The 19,737-nt window shown below is 44.1% G+C and overlaps 1 protein-coding gene across 1 annotated transcript in view; it reads left to right on the top strand.

The window, feature by feature from the left end:
• LOC117446707 (receptor-type tyrosine-protein phosphatase gamma-like) overlaps positions 1–19,737 on the top strand; it is a 673,776-nt gene that overhangs the window by 371,235 nt on the left and 282,804 nt on the right. Inside the window, 2 exon segments of the mRNA XM_034083054.1 lie at positions 1,448–1,630; positions 11,743–11,891. Of these exon segments, the coding sequence (XP_033938945.1) occupies positions 1,448–1,630; positions 11,743–11,891 (332 nt within the window).

The following is a 19,737-nucleotide window of genomic DNA, read 5'->3' on the forward strand; positions in this document are numbered from 1 at the left end:
CAAGCCATTGGAAAACGCAACAATGTTCACAGGCACCCTACAAACGTCAGCGTGCGTTGACGCTTGCCGGCGGGCATGTCTGAACACTGTATACACAACATTACAAATCAGTTCATAGTCATCAGAAAATGTGCGGTGAATTAACTTTTTTAAATGTTTGAGTTAAAACAACCCATTTTCTTTCAGAAGCTTGCAATGTTCGGTCTTACAGTGTATAATAGTACGTACATCCGTTTGAATTCCAACGCTTCGAATGGACAAGCTGCTGCCTCCAATCTGGTGTGCATACCGACTCTGATTCATACATGCTGTCAGTGAATGTGAGAAATCAGTGGTTTTGCAAGAACATGGTGATTCTGTGAAATCACTGGCTGATTAGTGGTTTTGCAAAATCACTGTTGTGGTTGTAGTGGTTTTTTAAACTCACTTACTAGTGATTCAACAAGTTACAGAATTGTATTATATAAATATAGGTCAAATATAATGATAAAATATAGGTTACATACCTTGTGTTGTGAGAAATGACAAAAAGATGGTTCCAGAATGATTCAGAAGTGGGAAAATGAACAAAGCAACCTCTGGGTTAAAAATAACCCAGGCAGGTGTTCAACTGCAAGTGCAGCCCCAATAACCCCTTTGACCCAGCGTGAACAACCCACCAGTGTGTTTACAGTACCCACATACCCATACTTATGACCCAGCCAAATCAACCCAGCAATGTGTTTATAGAAATAACCCAGCATGTTTTAGAGTGTAGGCCGACCTGGGAGTGAGGATGTGTTGAATACACATCACAGTTCCTGCTCTCCCCGTGTCTCTCTGAGTCCTGTCTCCATTGTTTCAGAAGTTTCCATTACATTTACCACATGAATGAAAATGTTTGGCTTTTTCAGCAGCTGCTGTTTTTTTTTAAACACATGCAGGAATATGGTACTTTGGCTAACATAGACACACACACACACAGCCTTTCACAGTTATGATGAGGATTGTATTTGTTTAGTTTGTTTTTACTCTAAAAGAAGCGCAGGGAGACATTTGTAAAATCACTATTATTATTGTTCTTTTTTCTTTTTCTCTCCAAGGAAATGGGGAATCAGAAAATAAGCTGTATGTGATATGAAAGTCACTGTTTGAAGGGAAATTGACGCCGTACATGATTTGTATCATTGTCTTGTAATGTACTGTCGAATGTCGTGTTTTATGTTATTTGTGGACCCCAGGAAGATTAGCTGTTGTTATGCACCAGCTAATGGGGATCCTAATAAACTATAAACTATAAACTTTGGTTGTGATCTCATGGAGTTTATTCTGTGAGCAATGCCTTCGCAATGCACACTGTCTGCTGCTTTCAGAGGACATGAGATAGTTCTGAAATGTCATCCAAAGATTTACATCACAGCGTGTCCTTCTAGTGATGAGACCCTGCTTTACTTCTTGTCTTCCTCAGGTATTTATGGACCAAATGAAGGATGGTCGTCAGCCTACCCAGAATGCAGAGAGAGAAACCAATCACCTATCAACATCGTCGACCAGGATACCATAATATCCACCGAGTATCAGGAACTGACACTGGAGGGCTTTGATGCTGAATCCTCCAATAAGACATCCATGAAGAACACCGGAAAAACAGGTACTGCAAAGACAGCTCGGCTGCTGGTGAGATTTGGTTCATAGCTTATTGCTTTATATTGGATATGATTTCTTCAAAACTCATACTGACTGAAATGTTTGAAGTATTATATTGAAACAGTGACTTAAAGGTGGGGTAGGTAATTTTGGAGAAACCAGCTCGAGATCGCTAGAATTTGAAAATACACAGCCGGAAAAAATCTGCCACTTCCTCACAGAGCCCCTCCTCCAACACACAGGAACGCACAGGCAGGTAGGCCATCCAGTTACTTTAGCCGGGCCGGCTCAGATGATTGGTCGTGCTTTCTACAGCGCTAAGGCTTCCACAGATGATGTTTTTTATGGATTTTTAGTCATAGCACTTCAGATATTCATTGCTATCGGGATGTTAAGAGCATTCCATGGAATATAACAAAAAGCGTATCTCGAGCCGGTTTCTCAGACTTACCTACCCCACCTTTAAATGTTAGCGAAACATATGTGTTGTCGAGATTTGTTAAGCATGTTAAAGACCTTTTAGGTCATTTTTATTCCCAGTGTTTCACATTTAGCTTGTACTGTAACAGGCCCCACTAGGGCCAACATTGTTTTTTATTTGAACTTTTAGTTTGTTTGTCTTTGGTCCAGAATAAAATAGATTGACATTTTCTGGTCTAATTGCCTTGAAACTTGGGAGGGCCATCAGCTGATTCTTAATTGTGTACCATTTGTCCAATGTTGGACATGACAAACGACAGTTCCTGAATGACCCCGTCCATTGATTAAGTTACAATGTCACGTTGCCTTTTCCTGACCTTCAATGTGAGTACAATCGCATCAGAACTGGTAGCTATTCAATGGAACACTTGTTAAAAAAACCTGTATTGTAAAATAAATAGAAGTTACCTTTTCACCATGGCCTTCGACCCCTAACACATCACAGTCCCCTTGCTTCACGCCTACTGCATGTATTTCATTTGTACTTCATTATTTGCCCCTTTTGTTTGTGTGTTTGTTTATTTGTTCTTGTTCTTGTGTAATATATTAGTATTATTATCATTATAATAATACCTAGTCACAAACCCCACATGAGCAGTTAGTTAAGAGTGTATGCCAGATGTAACGACATCATGTGTGCTACCATGCTGTGACAGACCACAGAGAAGAAGCTGAAGTGTCACACAGATAATAATCCGGCTCGTATCAAACATCTGTTGCATCATCTCCGAGCTCATGATTATAAAACAAGACAGGTGCAATACGCAACAAGTCATGTATGATGAAGGTTACACATCCATTATCACTCAGACATGCTGCATCCAGTGCCATGCAGGTGTCAGTGCCTGCGGGACTCAGCGCGGGCCCTCTGAGTTGGGCTCTTTGGCATCTCGAGGACCCTCCTCGTCAGACACATGTATTTTTCACAATTCCAGGTTGTCACTAAGATGGATGACCCTTCCCCGCAGTAGAGCCATGTGAGAGGCAGAGACCACAGGTGGTTGGCAGAGCTGCTGACAGCCCTCAGTGCTGCCCAGAGCACAGCTGTGTGTTCAGCACGATCGTGTTTTACATCCTATCGTTTGCTCCATTGAGAAGGATTGTGATGACACATCGTCGCTTTACTGTAACTTCACTAGGGTGTTTGTTTTATTAAAGCTTATCCTATTAGCCTTAATTACAAGTAGCAACACGTAGCATTTGGACATGGACAACACTCTGTGTCTGTGTCCATAGTATTTGGACATGTACAACACTCTGTGTCTGTGTCCATGGTATTTGGACATGGACAACAGTCTGTGTCTGTGTCCATAGTATTTGGACATGTACAACAGTCTGTGTCTGTGTCCATAGTATTTGGACATGGACAACAGTCTGTGTCTGTGTCCATAGTATTTGGACATGTACAACAGTCTGTGTCTGTGTCCATAGTATTTGGACATGGACAACAGTCTGTGTCTGTGTCCATAGTATTTGGACATGGACAACACTCTGTGTCTGTGTCCATAGTATTTGGACATGGACAACAGTCTGTGTCTGTGTCCATAGTATTTGGACATGGACAACAGTCTGTGTCTGTGTCCATAGTATTTGGACATGGACAACAGTCTGTGTCTGTGTCCATAGTATTTGGACATGGACAACAGTCTGTGTCTGTGTCCATAGTATTTGGACATGGACAGCAGTTTGTTGAAGACAACAGTAACACAGTAATGAATACAAAAGGTTGGAATATGTGAATCAGACGTCCCTCTTTGACCATAAGTGCGTGAGTAAAGAGATGCACATGTCTGCTTTGCATCCTTTGTGGAAGCACCATAAGAGTTACTGCATGCAGGAGTGTTCTTCAGATGTTAGCTGAGTGTTATGATTTACAAGAAACAGATCACCCAGACCATCCACACCTGGTCACCTGCGTTACACCTTCCCACTCACCACGCCGCCTCAGGGATGTCCTTCGCTGCCTCACCGGGACTCCCATCAGCCTGAGAAGAGTGTGATGGAACACATTAGAGAAACACACCCAGCATTAGCTGTTTAACACATATCATTATATTGGTATGTGTCCTACAGTGATAGCTACAGAATGTATATAACGTACCACAAGCACTGCAGAGCACTGGAAACACTTGCCCTGCTCACTCCTTGAGCACAGTTAAAGTCAAATGATGTCTTTCCTTTGTTAAACCTGACTCACGAGCGTCATATTCAGCTTGGACACGTTTATACATTGTGTACATTAACCTCACGGCGAGCATAACTCAAACTGCTATATGACATGTCTGGTCATCGAAGCACAGAGTAGCTAAAGTCTCAGCTATCCTTCCATGCTTGCACATTCCCTCCGCGGCCTTGTGTCCGTAGCCTAACTGTGTCCTCCCACTTTTCAGTGACTGCCTAGGTCACCGCGAGTGAGTACATGTCCGCCCCAGCTCCCAGTCATAGCATCATGGCAATGCGTTGGTGAGATGTGAGACATCAGTGTGTCTGCGTGCAGGGAGCTTCATCAGGCGAGGCGGACACAACGTGGAAGTGGACCGATGAGCCGACCTCCAGGGAGAGGATCCCCAGCGCTGGCACACGCAGAGAGATAGGAGTGAGAGACACAGGCAGAGAGATAGGAGTGAGAGACCGGGAGAGAGATAGGAGTGAGAGACACAGGCAGAGAGATAGGAGTGAGAGACACAGGCAGAGATATAGGATTGAGAGACACAGGCAGAGAGATAGGAGTGAGAGACACAGGCAGAGAGATAGGAGTGAGAGACCGGGAGAGAGATAGGAGTGAGAGACACAGGCAGAGAGATAGGAGTGAGAGACACAGGCAGAGAGATAGGATTGAGAGACACAGGCAGAGAGATAGGAGTGAGAGACCGGGAGAGAGATAGGAGTGAGAGACACACGCAGAGAGATAGGAGTGAGAGACACAGGCAGAGAGATAGGAGTGAGAGACACAGGCAGAGAGATAGGAGTGAGAGACACAGGCAGAGAGATAGGAGTGAGAGACACAGGCAGAGAGATAGGAGTGAGAGACACACGCAGAGAGATAGGAGTGAGAGACACAGGCAGAGAGATAGGAGTGAGAGACACAGGCAGAGAGATAGGAGTGAGAGACACAGGCAGAGAGATAGGAGTGAGAGACCGGGAGAGAGATAGGAGTGAGAGACACAGGCAGAGAGATAGGAGTGAGAGACACAGGCAGAGAGATAGGAGTGAGAGACACAGGCAGAGAGATAGGAGTGAGAGACACAGGCGGAGAGATAGGAGTGAGAGACACAGGCAGAGAGATAGGAGTGAGAGACACAGGCAGAGAGATAGGAGTGAGAGACACAGGCAGAGAGATAGGAGTGAGAGACACACGCAGAGAGATAGGAGTGAGAGACACAGGCAGAGAGATAGGAGTGAGAGACACAGGCAGAGAGATAGGAGTGAGAGACACAGGCAGAGAGATAGGAGTGAGAGACACAGGCGGAGAGATAGGAGTGAGAGACACAGGCAGAGAGATAGGAGTGAGAGACACACGCAGAGAGATAGGAGTGAGAGACACAGGCAGAGAGATATGAGTGAGAGACAGGCAGAGAGATAGGAGTGAGAGACACAGGCAGAGAGATAGGAGTGAGAGACACACGCAGAGAGATAGGAGTGAGAGACACAGGCAGAGAGATAGGAGTGAGAGACACAGGCAGAGAGATAGGAGTGAGAGACACAGGCAGAGAGATAGGAGTGAGAGACAGGCAGAGAGATAGGAGTGAGAGACACATGCAGAGAGATAGGAGTGAGAGACAGGCAGAGAGATAGGAGTGAGAGACAGGCAGAGAGATAGGAGTGAGAGACACAGGCAGAGAGATAGGAGTGAGAGACACACGCAGAGAGATAGGAGTGAGAGACACAGGCAGAGAGATAGGAGTGAGAGACACACGCAGAGAGATAGGAGTGAGAGACACACGCAGAGAGATAGGAGTGAGAGACACAGGCAGAGAGATAGGAGTGAGAGACACAGGCAGAGAGATAGGAGTGAGAGACACACGCAGAGAGATAGGAGTGAGAGACACAGGCAGAGAGATAGGAGTGAGAGACACACGCAGAGAGATAGGAGTGAGAGACACACGCAGAGAGATAGGAGTGAGAGACACAGGCAGAGAGATAGGAGTGAGAGACACAGGCAGAGAGATAGGAGTGAGAGACACAGGCAGAGAGATAGGAGTGAGAGATAGGAGTGAGAGACACAGGCAGAGAGATAGGAGTGAGAGACACAGGCGGAGAGATAGGAGTGAGAGACACAGACAGAGAGATAGGAGTGAGAGACACAGGCAGAGAGATAGGAGTGAGAGACACAGGCAGAGAGATAGGAGTGAGAGACAGGCAGAGAGATAGGAGTGAGAGACACAGGCAGAGAGATAGGAGTGAGAGACACACGCAGAGAGATAGGAGTGAGAGACACAGGCAGAGAGATAGGAGTGAGAGACACAGGCAGAGAGATAGGAGTGAGAGACACACGCAGAGAGATAGGAGTGAGAGACACAGGCAGAGAGATAGGAGTGAGAGACACAGGCAGAGAGATAGGAGTGAGAGACACAGGCAGAGAGATAGGAGTGAGAGACACAGGCAGAGAGATAGGAGTGAGAGACACAGGCAGAGAGATAGGAGTGAGAGACAGGCAGAGAGATAGGAGTGAGAGACACAGGCGGAGAGATAGGAGTGAGAGACACAGGCGGAGAGATAGGAGTGAGAGACACAGGCGGAGAGATAGGAGTGAGAGACACAGGCAGAGAGATAGGAGTGAGAGACACAGGCAGAGATATAGGAGTGAGAGACACAGGCAGAGAGATAGGAGTGAGAGACACAGGCAGAGAGATAGGAGTGAGAGACACAGGCAGAGAGATAGGAGTGAGAGACACACGCAGAGAGATAGGAGTGAGAGACACAGGTAGAGAGATAGGAGTGAGAGACACAGGCAGAGAGATAGGAGTGAGAGACACAGGCAGAGAGATAGGAGTGAGAGACACACGCAGAGAGATAGGAGTGAGAGACACAGGGAGAGAGATAGGAGTGAGAGACACAGGCATAGAGATAGGAGTGAGAGACACAGGCAGAGAGATAGGAGTGAGAGACAGGCAGAGAGATAGGAGTGAGAGACACAGGCGGAGAGATAGGAGTGAGAGACACAGGCAGAGAGATAGGAGTGAGAGACACAGGCGGAGAGATAGGAGTGAGAGACACACGCAGAGAGATAGGAGTGAGAGACACAGGCAGAGAGATAGGAGTGAGAGACACAGGCAGAGAGATAGGAGTGAGAGACACAGGCAGAGAGATAGGAGTGAGAGACACAGGCAGAGAGATAGGAGTGAGAGACACAGGCAGAGAGATAGGAGTGAGAGACACAGGCAGAGAGATAGGAGTGAGAGACACAGGCAGAGAGATAGGGGTGAGAGACACAGGCAGAAAGATAGGAGTGAGAGACACACGCAGAGAGATAGGAGTGAGAGACACAGGCAGAGAGATAGGAGTGAGAGACACAGGCAGAGAGATAGGAGTGAGAGACACAGGCAGAGAGATAGGGGTGAGAGACACAGGCAGAAAGATAGGAGTGAGAGACACACGCAGAGAGATAGGAGTGAGAGACACAGGCAGAGAGATAGGAGTGAGAGACACAGGCAGAGAGATAGGAGTGAGAGACACAGGCAGAGAGATAGGAGTGAGAGACACAGGCAGAGAGATAGGAGTGAGAGACACAGGCAGAGAGATAGGAGTGAGAGACAGGCAGAGAGATAGGAGTGAGAGACACAGGCAGAGAGATAGGAGTGAGAGACACACGCAGAGAGATAGGAGTGAGAGACACAGGCAGAGATATAGGAGTGAGAGACACAGGCAGAGAGATAGGAGTGAGAGACACAGGCAGAGAGATAGGAGTGAGAGACACACGCAGAGAGATAGGAGTGAGAGACACAGGCAGAGAGATAGGAGTGAGAGACACAGGCAGAGAGATAGGAGTGAGAGACACAGGCAGAGAGATAGGAGTGAGAGACACAGGCAGAGAGATAGGAGTGAGACACAGGCAGAGAGATAGGAGTGAGAGACACACGCAGAGAGATAGGAGTGAGAGACACAGGCGGGAGAGAGACAAATACCCTGACACATCTGATGCAGGCTCCTTCAGCAGCTCAGAGCATCCTCCGAAGGCCACCCAGAAAGGGATGATGATGATGATGATGATGATGATGATGATGATGATGATGATGATGGTGATGATGATGATGATGATGATGATGATGGTGGTGATGATGATGATGATGATGATGATGATGATGATGATGATGATGATGATGATGATGATGATGATGATGATGATGATGATGATGATGATGATGATGGCCACCTGCAAAGTACCACATTCAGCAGAGCATCATTCAAATGGATTTGGGTGCATGTAAAAATGCAAACTGAAACAGCGGCGTAGCAAACTGGCGTGAAGCTCCAGCTCCCCGTACACAATGCATCCAAAGAGACACACTGTGAATAGACTGCATCTAAATGCGTTTTATCTGTGGAGGGATCACCTGCTTGATGCTGTGATGAGGCTGTGAAGGCAGGCTGGGAGGCGGTGGATTACCCCCCCCCCCCCCCCCCCCACACACACATATCCTGCAGAACTAACCCAATGCAGAGTCTTCACAGCAGTTCTTTTCACGGCTCAACTTCTTGAAACTGAACGTGGAGTCATCAACACGTTATCCATGGGATGGAACAAGTTGTTTCAAACCATTTCATAAAACGGACACTAAATAATATACAGCTGCTTCTTTGTGGGGTCAACATGTGGATGTAAATATAGTACATTTAGGAAAATGCATGAAGTTAGAAATGTATGGGCTTTGATAACGCAGGGTCCCAGGGTTATTTATTACTTATTGTTGGCGCTTTAAGACAACATGCTATTCAATTTGCTGAACATATTTAACCAGCAGCTTCAACACTCGAAGCATATCAAATGATTTAGGTTCCACATACACTGAGCCGACCTGGAAGACAGACCCCCCCCACACCCACACAATGCTGCAGGATCCAACCAGGTGCTTCACTGTGTGCTCAGGGAGGGGCCGACCAGCTGGCTGATGATATCTGAGACCACCACCCCCATCATCCCCTGCCTCAGTGTCACTCCCTGTCACATACATGATCATGGATTGCTTTGAGATCCCCACATCAATTGACCCCATCCAGTTACCATATGGCCCCCAGAGGTCCTCAGGGCCCCATTACCTCTGCCCTACAGCCAGCCCTGTCACACCTGAATAACGAGAACACCCTTAGAAAGCTATTTATTGATTCATAAGGTTTACAGTTAGTCCCCAAGAGCTGGCATGAAAGGTGGCCCCTTGGCACCTGCAGGTCTCATCTCGTACTCAGATCCTGGACGTATGGGGGGACATTACAAAACCACATAGTTATCTCTTGCAACTCTCTTGCCATATATGACAATTATTTAAAATAATAACAATAAAGCTATATTTGTAGAGCACTTGTCATCGACCACATGCAGCTCAAAGTGCTTTAACAGCATGGCACACGTCACCATGACAACAGAGAAACACGAAATACACTTCAGGTCGGACGGTGAAACCTTTTTGTACACATAAAGAATAGCAACATAAAATAGCAGATTAACAGTGTAAGGGACACACGGAGGTAAAAGGTACGATAATAAAGCACTACATAATAATGATCCCTCATGGTAAAATGAAGGAAGACATAAGACAAAATGCATAGATGTATAAAAACCTATACAATTAAAAAATTAAATATTAAATAAAAAAAAGGAATAATAAAAAGGTAATAATGAAGTTTAAAAGACCAAGTTAAAAGGGAATGTCGCTAATACAACCGTAACATACATAATAAGTATACACTGTATATGACGAGATCGCTGTGCCTCTTCAGAGCAGCTGGCACCGGCTGTTAGCGAGACAAGAGAGAGGTCCCACTCTGCCAGCACTCTGTATCTGCGGCTCCTGTGTGAACACGTCAGATATCATTGCTGTTGACCTCAGCCAGTCACACACTCTGCCCCGCTGTCTGTAGAGGGCCGGGCCTCCCAACACCACGCCATTATGCCCAGCTCCTACTTGGGAACCTTTAACGGAGCGTCCACACTACAGCTTCAAAAATAGCTTGGAGCTGGGCGTGTCTGGAGCTTGGGGATTTTATTCAAGCAACACGGCCAACAACCAATCACATGAATCTCCCGCCCCCGACATACAAAGCAAAAACCCCGGGGATTGTATGGGAGCAATATATATATATATATAAACTCCCCAAACAGGCGAAAACCTACCAGTTTCCCCCACTGTCTCTGCCACCTCCCACCATGCCTGGCTCCTCCGGTTTGTATCCCGGTAGGTGAAGAGGGTCTGGTCATACAAAACCGGGTGATTCGCTACGGCGATAGTTAGTTTCTCCTCCGACTTTTTTTGAAATATAGAAATGAACGGCGGGATATCTCTCCCAGCTTAGACGCGGTTTGATTGGCTACGGCTTGAGCTGTCAGATTTTGGGAAACGGGATTTGATTGGCTGGCGCTGGCGTCTCCGGCGTCTCAGGCGACAGAAGTTGAACAATGTTCAACTTCTGTCGCCTGAGACGCCGGAGACGGACCGCTCTGCTACCCACAATTCAGTTCGGCGAAAAAGCGCGGCTACGTGACGTCACCCCATTGAAAGTGAATGGGCAGCTTGGAGCAGATTGGAGCTTTCGACGCTGTCGACGCTGTAGTGTAGACGGGCCGTAAGAGTGTCCTGGCTGCGGCTTTCGTTTTTTCAACCAAGTAGATATTTGACCACGCCCTCTTCCGCTTGGCTGAAGCATTGACGCAGCATCAGAGCGACACCATTGGAGTTTTCAAATCCTACATGGCTAAATCTTCTGAGTTCAGAGAGAGCCTGACTTTTGTTTTTTTAGGCACAATTGTGTTTAAGACGTGTTATATTGTGCATTAAAATCAAACTCACGTGTTGAGAACAAAAAAAGGCCCAAGGACTGAGCCCTGAGGCACTTTGGTGGAGAGATGTGAGGCTGCAGATAGAAAGCCACCAGCGGCAACATATCTCCTATTACAAAGATAGGAATACAACTCATCTAAAGCTGTACCCTGAAGACCAGGCCAGCACTAACATTCAGTTTCACCTCCAAATCAGGGGTTCTATTAATCTGGGTAAACTGTTGTTGTGTTTACATCCTGTCTGATATTGTGACTGCTGTTCTTATATTACTTTTGCATGTTCATGTTCTACACTAATACCAATCATAAGCGCAGAATATGTAAAGTGCTGTCTCTATACATGGGATAGGACTGCCTGATGAACTATGGCTGCACTGGTAAAGGAACACAGGAATCCTTTCAGACAAAAGATACATGTGAAAATAAGAACAATGTGCATAATCTTTTGACATTAAAGCACGGAAAGATGTCACAGTCCAGACACTAAATACTGAACATGAGCAGAATGTATCCTCTTAAACAACAATCATCAATGATATGTGTTCTATTTCTTTGAAACTTACTTTTAACATTGTATGTATGTTGAAAATGTAAAATGAAATTAATTATGACTCTTTGTCGCTCTATCTTTGTCTTTGTTCCAGTGGCCATTATTTTAAAGGATGACTACTTTGTTCGGGGAGCAGGCCTACCAGGGAGGTTTAAGGCCGAGAAGGTGGAGTTTCATTGGGGTCCTAACAATGGATCTGAAGGTTCCGAACACAGCATTAATGGTCATCGTTACCCTGTGGAGGTAAGCATCTACTCAGTATACACATTACAATATACATTTTGAAACCTCCTCAATTGCTTTCTCAAGGGAGTTCCTCGAGTCTGGAGAATGGATGAGCAATCATGGCTGAGAGCAAAAGACTGAAACACCGTTCTATAAAGGCAAACACTGCTACAAATGTTTTATTTATTTTGTATTCATTTATTTTGAACAAACAGTAGTGGGAGTGTCAAAAACTAAATCTTTATTCTTGGCAATAGGTCACAATCAGTGATGGGGTCGTTACTCAAAAAAAGTAATGTATTACTCATTACTTTAAAAAAAAAAAAAAGTTATATATTACTTTACTTCTTTACTCTCTATATAAAGTAACTCTTTACATTACTTTTGCGTTACTCAGCAACAGCCTACTGTATAGCCAAAACTTAAAACATAGGCCAAATGTTCACACTATTACTATTGCAATAAAGAAGGCATAACACAAGTTAATAACGGTGACAATAGTGTGTGCTGCTTGTTCGGAGTCGGCACACACTGAACACCATCACCCTGGGCTCAGGGGTCTTTAGCTACTAGCTGTGTGTTAGCATGTTGCCTTTGCAGGTGCTTGGAGAGGTTTAATGCTGTGTTTTCAATAGTGCATCTTACCGTCACATTCCTGTCCTTTCTTCTGACAAATGTCAAATAATGGGCATACCTCCACCCCTCGAAAGGTATAGCTGTTGATGACTCAGCCATGACTCTGCACTGCAGCTCAACCCCTGTGACAGTTGCATGTGGACAAGACGCGCAAATGTTATGCAAACATAAACCTGCGGCGGAAATCCCTCTAGCGACTAGAAATATTTAAAATTGTTCAAAGTTAGACCTATCACATTTACCAATCTCATCTACCCCTGGAACTAGCTAAACTAGTTATATGTTTATTATTTACTGTCGTGTCGGGTCACTCATTCACTGGATCAGCGAGCTGCATGAGACACAGACGGAGGGAGAGAAGAAAAGAGAGGCTCCGTTTATTAAACCTGCCGTGTTATTATCCAAAGTTACTGTAAACTTCTAATAATGTAGTAACTACTAGAGTCTAGTCTGTCAAAGGGAGAATCTAGTCATTTTTTCGCGCAATGTTAGTAACTGTAGTGTAACTGTAGTGTGATGTAATGGGATGTTACCGAAAAATGTAATGTGATTACGTGGCGAGGTTGGAAAATAACCAAGACTAAAAAGGGGTAGAATTAGAATAGTTGCCGACAACGCCATCTAGGTTAAAAGGAGCCAGGACTCCTACTTAAAAGGCTACACGGGTTCTTTAAAAATCAGGGGTGAGCAGAGTTAAGAACCACGATCAAAATTAAGTTGACAACAGTTGATTATGTTAAAAGTAGAATTAAAATGCCCAGTCTCTTGAGAGGTCTTGCGTCTCGGTCTTGTCCCAAGATCTCCTGCGCAGATAAAAACAATATAGTCAGGCCACTGTGTGAGACACACTCGGTTACAAAGCCACTCCACACAAACATTTCACGCCACTGCACACTTAAAGGGCCAATGTCATGCATTTTCCGGTTATTGCCCATCCCCTTGTGTTATGAAGGTTCTTATGCATGTAAACGGTGTGCAGAGTCACAAACCCTCAAAGTACACCCTGTAGCGAGTACAACTCTAAGCGGAAGCTCAGAAGCGTCAGCCAATCAAATCATATGCCAGTACAAGCTCTAACTAATCAAACCGCTGATTGTGTGTCCGGGGCGGGAGATTTATGTGATTGGTTGTTGGTCGAGCTTCAGACACGCCCGCCGGCAAGCTTCAACGCACGCCGCCGTGTGGACGCTGCGTAACCCCTAGATTCCACCGGGTCCGTCTGCGCCGCGTTACGGCGGCCATTCACAGCGGCCATTCACACCACTCCAGTCAATGGGTGCTATCCCACCAGACGTGCCACATTACGGCTAGAAGCGTCCCAGAAGTGTCCCAGAAGTGTCCCAGAAGTGTCCCAGAAGTGTCCCAGAAGCCTCCCAGAAGTGTCTGAAAATAGGCGGCTGGTCTATTTTCGACGCGAGGCGTGGAAGTGGACCGGTTAGAGCATCCAGTCAATCCCCAAAGTAAACTAATTTTGGAGACCCTATCCCTCCGTAGTCTTTCAAGTAGGAGGAGAAATGCCAGCGTTCTCCTCCAGTTTACAGGCACTGTGTCAATTATATACATAGAATAATTATTCCATTTAATTTCAAACCTTTATTTACCCAGGTGTATCCCATTGAGATCATTGATCTCTTTTTCAAGGGAGACCTTCTCAAGTCGGTTCCACATGAAACATAAAAACATAAACAGAACAACAAAAAGGACATCATACAGTATCATTACAGGGATTACAATCTACAATAATTATCCACATAAGCAGGTACCAACAGCTTGCGATTGAGTAGCCTCCAACCGAGCTTTAAAAACATTTAGTGGCACCAGATTGCTCAGTTTCCATTCCTTTTGCAGACTGTTCCAAGACAGAGGAGCTGCGCATCTAACAGCTGTCTTCCCTAAGACAGTCCTAGCAGTTGGCACATTTAATAAAACCACAGCATTCGATCTCAGGCAGTAGCCACTTACAATTCTCCGTGAGATCAGGGAGCAGATGTAGGATGGAAGTTTCCCTAACATGGCTTTGTATATAAAAATGTACCAGTGACTGAGCCTCCGTACAGTTAGTGAAAGCAGACCAGCCCTTGCATACAGGGTACAGTGATGGGTTAATGCTTTACAGTTTGTCACAAATATCAGTGCGCTGTGATACGCAGCATCTAACTTGACCAGGCAATGGGCAGGTGCATTCATATAGACCAGATCCCCAGAGTCCAGCACAGGTCAAAAGGTCACAGAGCCTTTTCCTGGCCTCAAGCGAGAAACAGGACTTGTTTCTGAAAAAGAAACCTAGCCTAACCCTCAGCTTTTTTAGCAGGTTATTGACATGAAGTTTAAAAGAGAGACAATCATCAAGCCAGATACCCAGGTATTTGTAACAGGCAACAACTTAAAGTGTTATTCCTTGCGTAGTTACAATATCTAAAACAGGCTCTGGTGTCTGTTTAGCTTTAGAAAAGAGCATTACCTTGGTTTTATCCACATTTAAAAGAAGCTTAAGCTCAGAGAGCTGAGTCTGAATAGTGTTAAAAACAGCCTGTAATTTAACACCAGCCTCCTGAATGGAGGGACCTGCACAGTACATCACAGTATCATCCGCATAAAAATGTAAAGTTGCTCCATCGACATTTTCACCTAAACTAATGATGTAGATGGAGAATAAAAGTGGACCTAAAACAGAACCTTGTGGTACACCATTAGAAATGTTTAACCACTCAGAAGACAGCCCATCAAAGTGAACACATTGGGACCTTTCAGAGAGGTAGTTCACAAACCACCCACTGCATGGCTGGATATGCCTATACTGAGTAGCCTCTGCTTTAAGATGCGATGATCGACGGTATCAAACGCATTATGATTATGATGATGAATGCATTTTTTTACCACTAAAATACAGCAACACATTTTTTATTCATGTCGTTTAAAACTGGAATATTACAATTATTATTAACTTTGTCTGTACAAAGTAGCCTGTCCAGGAAATATGCCCAAATCAACAAAAACCCTAACCCTACAAGCGCACACAATTACAACACAGCAATACTTAATATAAAAAACATCAGATCCCATTAGAACTGACCCTTCACCACTACACAAAGCGTTACACCCAACACAGGTCACAATAGCCTATTAAGCTAAAAAAGCTAATCGTATGCCATGAAATTGAAATGCCTTTCCCACATCCCCATTTACAGCAAACAGTTATAGTCCTATAGTGTTGACAGTAGCAATATCATACCCAAACATAGTATGGTGGGTGTGGCATCTTACTTAGATCGGGTTACTAGACTGGCTTATTTGCTGCCAAGAGGCCACCTGTGCTGGCATCACTTGGATCTTCTTTAGAGGCAATGAGTGAAGAGGCCAGCTATGCTCAGTACTCTGTAGTAACCTGGACTATTTGAAGGCAATGCTACTCAATACTGTGATATATAAACAAGTAGACAGAACATCTATGGACGTCAGGGTGCATGATGGGTTTCACTCCACAAGCTTCCTATCCCAATCTAGCTATCAGTGTTGAGATTTGTACTGTACAAAGTTAAGAGTCTAACTTATATTAAACATATAAGTGTTAATGCTGGCCACATACACATTTGTCTCTGGGTCTGAGTGTGTTTTTATGTGCAGCTGTCAGCTCTTGAATGTTGAAATGTCAGCCCTCTCAGTTTGGACTCCTTGTAGAGCACTGCCTCTTTGCTGTGGCTGGCCAAACAGATGAATATGTATTATTTGACATTTGGCAGATCAGCACACTGACAGTTGAGATTGATCTTGTAATCTATTCCTTCCCCTTCAAACTCCTTTTCTTCCTTGCAAACCTTTCATCAAAGTTGCACACCAGTGTGTTTGTGTCAGTGGCTGCCTGTGTGGAATTGATGCATTTGTTCTCACTAGTCCATTTGGAAATATTGCTTACCTGTCTGCTGCAGAAGAACTCAGAGATTCTGCTGAAAACACAGACACTCCTATATCACAGCATAAAGCGTTCTGGGGCTGCTAGATTTATAATATGCCATCAACATTTATTTAGCAAGGAAAAGTTTCAATATAGCACTTTTATCAAGTTCCAGTGAAAATAAAATACTAGACACACACACACACACACACACGCACGCACGCACGCACACACGCACACACACACACACACACACACACACACACACACACACACACAATGTCGGCAGTACGGCTCATACGGCTCCATCCTTTAAGGCAACAACTGATACTGATATTTCAGTAGTAAAAAATTATTTTGTGTTCGTTCAAAATGTGATTATTCATATCCAAAAAACAAACACAATTATGTTATGGAGCCTGTCGTGTGGCAACATAATCATTGTAGACTTTTTCAGAGTTGAATTGTAATACCAGGGAAAAGCCTCAGTCTGTTTCAGGAGAAGGGGTTTGAGGGCCTTCTGTCTGCTCCTTGAGTTTATCTGTGTGTTTTTGAGGGACACAGCAAAGTGGTTAGGTTTCAGTCAGAATTGACTCAGCCTCCAATCAAAAGTATTATTGCAGATACTTTAGATTTGAAAGAGGGAGCAAACACCTAATCCACCCATTCCTTCTTTAGCTTTCATTATATTCAAGCTATAACCCCCCACTTTCTGAAAACTCATCTGAACTTGTAGCACCCTCTCCTTCTGTCTCAATGAACTGGCCCCCACAAAAACTATAGGTTACTTACGTAACCCCAGTTCTCAGAGAAACATGAAGTGAGATGTCTCACTATGGGATGCGCCTCATCGCGGAGCAAACAGAAGCATCAATCTCATTACGCCAATCCTGATTGGCTGGTGATCTTGACGTCAACGTCAGGGGAAATCACCCCCTATAAGTAGCCTGCGCCACGACGCATGCGTCATTCAAAATAAGCACCTCTTCTCGCTTCACCATAGCAAGGAGGGCCGTCTGGTGAGACATCTCACTTCATGTTACTCTGAGAGCTGGGGTTACAGCATTCCACTATAGTTCTTCAAATCTTTATTCTTCCCCTTATTTCAGCCAATACTTTGGCTCTCCATAACTTCAGCTTATTTTCAGCTACAGAACCCATTCAAATATTAAACTATTCAGCCTGTTCAGGAATCGATGGGAAACCTTCAACTTTTAAAAAATATTTTATACTTTTTGAAATATTCAGCTTTTTAAACTCTTTTTTTAACATTGAAGTCAATGGGAGATAATAATAATAATAATAAATTAATTTTATATAGCGCTTTTCTGAACCCAAAGACGCTTTACATTTCGGAGATGTCTTCAAATCCTGTTTTCCTACACTTTGCGCCAAATTCTTCTCCTTCCACATACCTTCAGCCAGACACTTCATTCCAACTTTCAAATGATCACAAGACCTTCAGCTATAAAACTTGTATAAAAGATTTTTGATATCTTTTCAACTTTTTGAGATATTGAACTTAGTTTGGAGCTTGGTAGAGAGGCCTTTTTCAGATTTTAACATTGGAGTGGATGGAGCAGCTCGTTAACTCTAGAGTGCTTTGATCTCAAAACAGAGTGCAGCAGTGCCAGAAATTCTCCCCCAAAAATGTTTTAAACTTGCCATAATTCCCAAACCCTACACTCCTCAGACATATTTTTTCATGGAAAACGTAGGAAAACCTCTCCTAGGTTGAAAAATAAAAAATAAATAAGAACAAATATTAAACAAAATGCCTCTTGAGGGCATGAAGTGACAACAACGTTCAACATTCCTCCATTGAAGCCCATTGTAATTTCAGGCAGATATTTCCTCACGGCAGCAGCCGCACACCTTTAGTTAAACTGCCAAAAAGGCCACATTATTAACCCGAAACTAAACACAAATTACACTTGACATGCTTCACGTTTTGAAATGTCACAGATATCTGTTACGGTTCTTCCACAAAACGTTCACATGTAAGAGGTTCATCTCTCATTCAGAACAATGGAAACCTGTGATCTCTACAGAGCTCGTTAGCTCAACTATAAACACCTGTGTAATGGAACACGATGATGTCATCACTCCAACTGACATGCAGCAGACTTCAACAGTCCAGCTGTGAAGACGATTCCGGACAGTTTTGAGATTTCTCCAAATGCCGTTGCCATGGCAACACAATGCTCGCCTTGAAACACGGTTTTCTCATAACTTCAGTGAAAATAATCGAAATGGCCCAAAACTTCACAGGTTTGCTAACAATGCAGCCATCAACACATCTAAGAGTATTATGGGATGTCATCAAATGCCGTTGCCATGGCGACAGATCATTCACCATCAAGTTAGTTCAAAAGTTTCCCAAGCCTGTTTACTTTCTTTTCTCATCTTAATACAAATTCATTCACTACTACTTACATCTGATATTTAACTCCTTCAGCCTATTTTCAGCTGCAGAACCATTAAACTATTACATTATTCATCTATTTCAGGACATCAAGGCTATACATGTTGTTGTTTATACCTTTTTTAAACATTTTCTTTTAAATATTAAGCTTTTTCTGCATTGTTTTTGCTAAAAGCAGCTACTATTCAGCTAATAACACATTCAGCTTTTTCTGCATTTTCAGCTACATTCAGCCATAAATGTTCACAGTTTACAGCATTCGCACGCATTTTCTAGTTATTATAACCATTACCCTTGCTTTATAATTCTTTTCTATCTTTCTACTTCATTTTCAGTTGTTCTTTCTTTCCTATAGTTGTTTTGTGTTATTTCATTCTTTCTTTAATGTTTGGATTTGGATACTTTTTTTACTTATTCTGTTCTTCTCCCCTGTTCCATCCCCTTTCCTTTTTGCTCTCAGCAGCTCACTGTGTTGCAGTGGGAGGGGAGAGGAGGGCTCTTGTGCTTTCTGAGTGCTTCACATGAATGATGTACGATTTACAAACCTTGCCATTAGGTAATTGTAGCCTAATAGGGCCCTTGAACGGCATGATGAAGTAGGGACCTGCTGCTCCCCTACCTGCTGTTTTTAACAGTAATGCTCTGGTTAATATGCCAGGCGCAGCACTGCACACACCCTGCGTGTGTCACTCATCCTGTGTGTGTGTGTGTGTGTGTGTGTGTGTGTGTGTGTGTGTGTGTGTGTGTGTGTGTGTGTGTGTGTGTGTGTGTGTGTGTGTGCGCACACCTCTGTCCTCTACATTCGTACTCCACTGCGCTTTGCATCAGAAGTCACATGTATGAATTCACTAGTCACTTGAAACTGGGTCCCGTGTTTAGACGAGTTAACAGACCATAGATAATGCACCGAG

This window comes from Pseudochaenichthys georgianus, chromosome 5 (assembly GCF_902827115.2).
Source record: "Pseudochaenichthys georgianus chromosome 5, fPseGeo1.2, whole genome shotgun sequence".
Classification (NCBI taxonomy): Eukaryota; Metazoa; Chordata; class Actinopteri; order Perciformes; family Channichthyidae; genus Pseudochaenichthys; species Pseudochaenichthys georgianus.